The sequence below is a fragment of the Mercenaria mercenaria genome, chromosome 7 (assembly GCF_021730395.1).
Source record: "Mercenaria mercenaria strain notata chromosome 7, MADL_Memer_1, whole genome shotgun sequence".
Taxonomy (NCBI): domain Eukaryota; kingdom Metazoa; phylum Mollusca; class Bivalvia; order Venerida; family Veneridae; genus Mercenaria; species Mercenaria mercenaria.
This window is the reverse complement of record NC_069367.1, coordinates 32,135,265-32,138,426: the sequence shown is the minus strand read 5'-3', so window position 1 is coordinate 32,138,426 and position 3,162 is coordinate 32,135,265. Positions and strand designations below refer to the sequence as shown.

General features: G+C 36.0%; 1 protein-coding gene across 1 annotated transcript; it reads right to left on the bottom strand.

Annotated features, from left to right (window-relative positions):
- On the bottom strand, positions 1 to 516 carry LOC123555968 (tigger transposable element-derived protein 4-like). Its single transcript, XM_045346555.2, has one exon. The coding sequence runs from the start codon at positions 514 to 516 to the stop codon at positions 1 to 3; it is 516 nt and encodes a 171-aa protein (XP_045202490.2).
- Positions 517 to 3,162: the final 2,646 nt, after the last annotated feature.

Genomic DNA, 3,162 nt, shown 5'->3' with positions numbered 1-3,162 from the left:
TCAGTAGCAATTAGCTATGGTTGACGGTTTGATTTGTGACCATGCACGTCGCATCATACGGAGGGCGTCCAACACATTGATGGCAAACTCAGTCTTACCGATTGCTTTGATTTTTTTGGAGAGAACTTGGCGTCTGTAGTGAACTTTCAAGTTCTTGATGACCCCTTGGACCATTGGCTGCGTGACACTTGTGGTTCTTGGAGGCAGGAACACAAGTTTGATCGCCTTCAAACTGCTTATTTCTGGATGAGCAGGACAGTTGTCAATGACAAGAGCGATTTTTCGGCCACATCTGTCCATACGGTCATCAAGTGTCTTAACCAATGTCTTAAAGAGATTTGCCGACATCCAGGCCTTCTTGTTTGCCATGTACTTGGTTGGCAGCGTCTGTACATGCTTGAAACATCTAGGTTTTTTCATTTGCCGAGGACAAGTAGTGACAGCCTTTCTGATCCGGATATGTTTACACCGACTAAAGCTGTCAATCTTTTTTGGTTTACTTTCCCGCCGTGGCATGTTTAAGTTTTGTATTCCAGGGTTTTGTCAAGCAGAGCTTTGTAAAATATAGCTGTTTCATTAGCGTTGAAAATGTCGTTTGGGCTGTAATTCTGCAACAAAATAGAACGCTTGCCTATCCAGTTTGTGTATACCCGGTCAGACTTGTCGACTGAGGTAGCCTCGCCGCTGGCTTTCTCGAACGTGAGACGGTGCCTAGCTTTAACTCCCTGAGGCCGATGTCGTAACATACCTGCTGCGGCAGGATAAGAATTACCACCTGACGTCGAAGAACATTATCTAACCTTATCATAATCACACTCGCATACAGTCAGCTGAAATCATGCAGGGAAACATTATTAACTTGGGTGTAAACTAAAATATACTTACAAAATATTCGAAGTTTGAACAAATACTTTTACATCCAATTTCGTCCGTAGCTTATATCTAAATAGAACAACATTTTCACTTCGAAATATTCACAATTTTAACACGCCTACTGCGTTTAATAGATATTTGGACATTAAACTCCAATAAATAGAAATGCATCATTAACAATGAATATTTACATCAGCATTAATTAAAATTTACACCCGCTTTTGTGAGAATATAAACGGTTTATTTTGATGTATAATCTATTTCTAAACATGCACACAATTGTTGTGTGTTACGCGCTGAGACAGTTAAATTGTAATGTTTACATCCATCTTTGAATAATTATTAAATTTACAAACATGCGTTTATTTACATATATATTTATTTTTGTATTTTATGAAACATAACATTTCACGACCATTCATTCGTCTGATAATGGAATTGCATCGTCGGAATCATCATCCGACGGAACTGATATTTCAGAATGGCATGATAATAAATAAATATTTTCTTCATTTTAAGATAGATCTCTGGCCGACGACATTATTTTACTCTTTTAAAATACAATATCAATGAAACACAGCGGAGACCCTTTTTTTTTATTTCATTGACATTACCGCATAGTTACAGACATTTATTTCAACAAGGGAACTAATTATTAGCACAACTAGTAATTATTACATCAAAGAAATAATAGCCAGTATGCCAAGTAATTTTGCTTTTGTCAAGATTATCATAAATTAACAAGTGCTTATCGCAATCATCATGATCTCGGTGCCGCGGCTATACTCGTCAACCGCCGTCCTGGGGAGTCCTGATAAAACGCGTATAGTCGCATATTGACGCTACAGGGGTAGAAAATCAACTCGAGATATGAAATATGGAAAAAACTGAAGTCGAGTTATCGAGATTTGACTCAAATCAAAATGGAAATAAAGACCATTAAGAATGAAATTTACTTACCTGGAAAATTGCAACGCAGGGTGCTTATCAGAGCAGAAATTGGTCAAATTTTTTATACCCAACTTTTCCCTTGCGTTCGATTACGTGAATGCAATGTCAGCGAAATCTCCGGTGTAAGCTGACACTTGCAGTAGACATTGAGTCACGTTCAGGATATTATCATACTTTAAGAGCGCATAATTTAACCAGTCGTACTGCTCTTAAGTACATCTACCCGGCCTATTCGTTAGATATAAATGCTTGCCAAAATTTCTTGATTAACATGGATGAAATGCATAAATATTATGTTAGATAGCACTTTTAATACTGCGCTCGAACTTTTACAGTCAGAGCCATAAGGGGAGGTAATAAAACAAATCAATAAAACTCTCCACTATGTTTATCAAAATCGAAACCTTTGACAAATACTAGAGGGAACAATTATCGGGAAAAGATTTAACAAGAAAATAATATATTGTATATTCATAACGGAATATGTTGTAGCCGCATTTAAACTAAAGACTACACAACAAACGTATTGTTTTCAATTTGGTGTAGGTAGTATACAGATTATATAGATTGTTCCGAATAAAAACAGAAATTAGTTATTGATATATGCGTGTACATAAGGATGTACAAACGTGCTCGATGTGTTTAATTCAGTTCATACTACTGTAAAAGCAGGGTCAAACTTTTACGAGTTTGAAATTTTGAATATGTTCACGAGGTTTGATGTTCACGAAATTGTACAAACGGTATTTACTTGAATTTGAATTATACTTATGGTGAATATTTACCTGAGGATTATATTTCGCAAGATGTAGGGCCTCCCTAATATAGCGAAAATTAAACCCTCCCGAAAATTTCTACTTTAGCAGTATGTAAACAAACAGGCAAAATGAAGGTAAAATGTGTTGTCACATGTTGTCAAGTAATGTAGTGTAACTAAGTAACCGGAAACATTCAGTTCTTCTGTAATTGTAACCAGATTCCGGAACGTGACGTTAAGGATAACGTGCGTGGTGTAATAGCCATATTTCATATGTTGTAACTGGGTGTTTTTTTTTAAATGAAATTTGGTCACTTTAAAGACATACAAAATTAAAAACTTTTCACTTAGAGATTTTTCAAATTTTATCCTTTTTTTTTTTGGAGGGGGGGGGGTGCGGGGGGAGATAATCGGTATTGAAGTATATAATTTCTTTGATTATGAAAATGTGAACTTGAGTTTCGAGAATATTTTGCGGTAGAAAGCTGCATTATATGATTCTGATGCAAATATCAAACAGAAATCTAAAGTTCCCCGAGGGTAAAGGAGAAAACCATTTTTTCTAGATTTCATGGGAGATA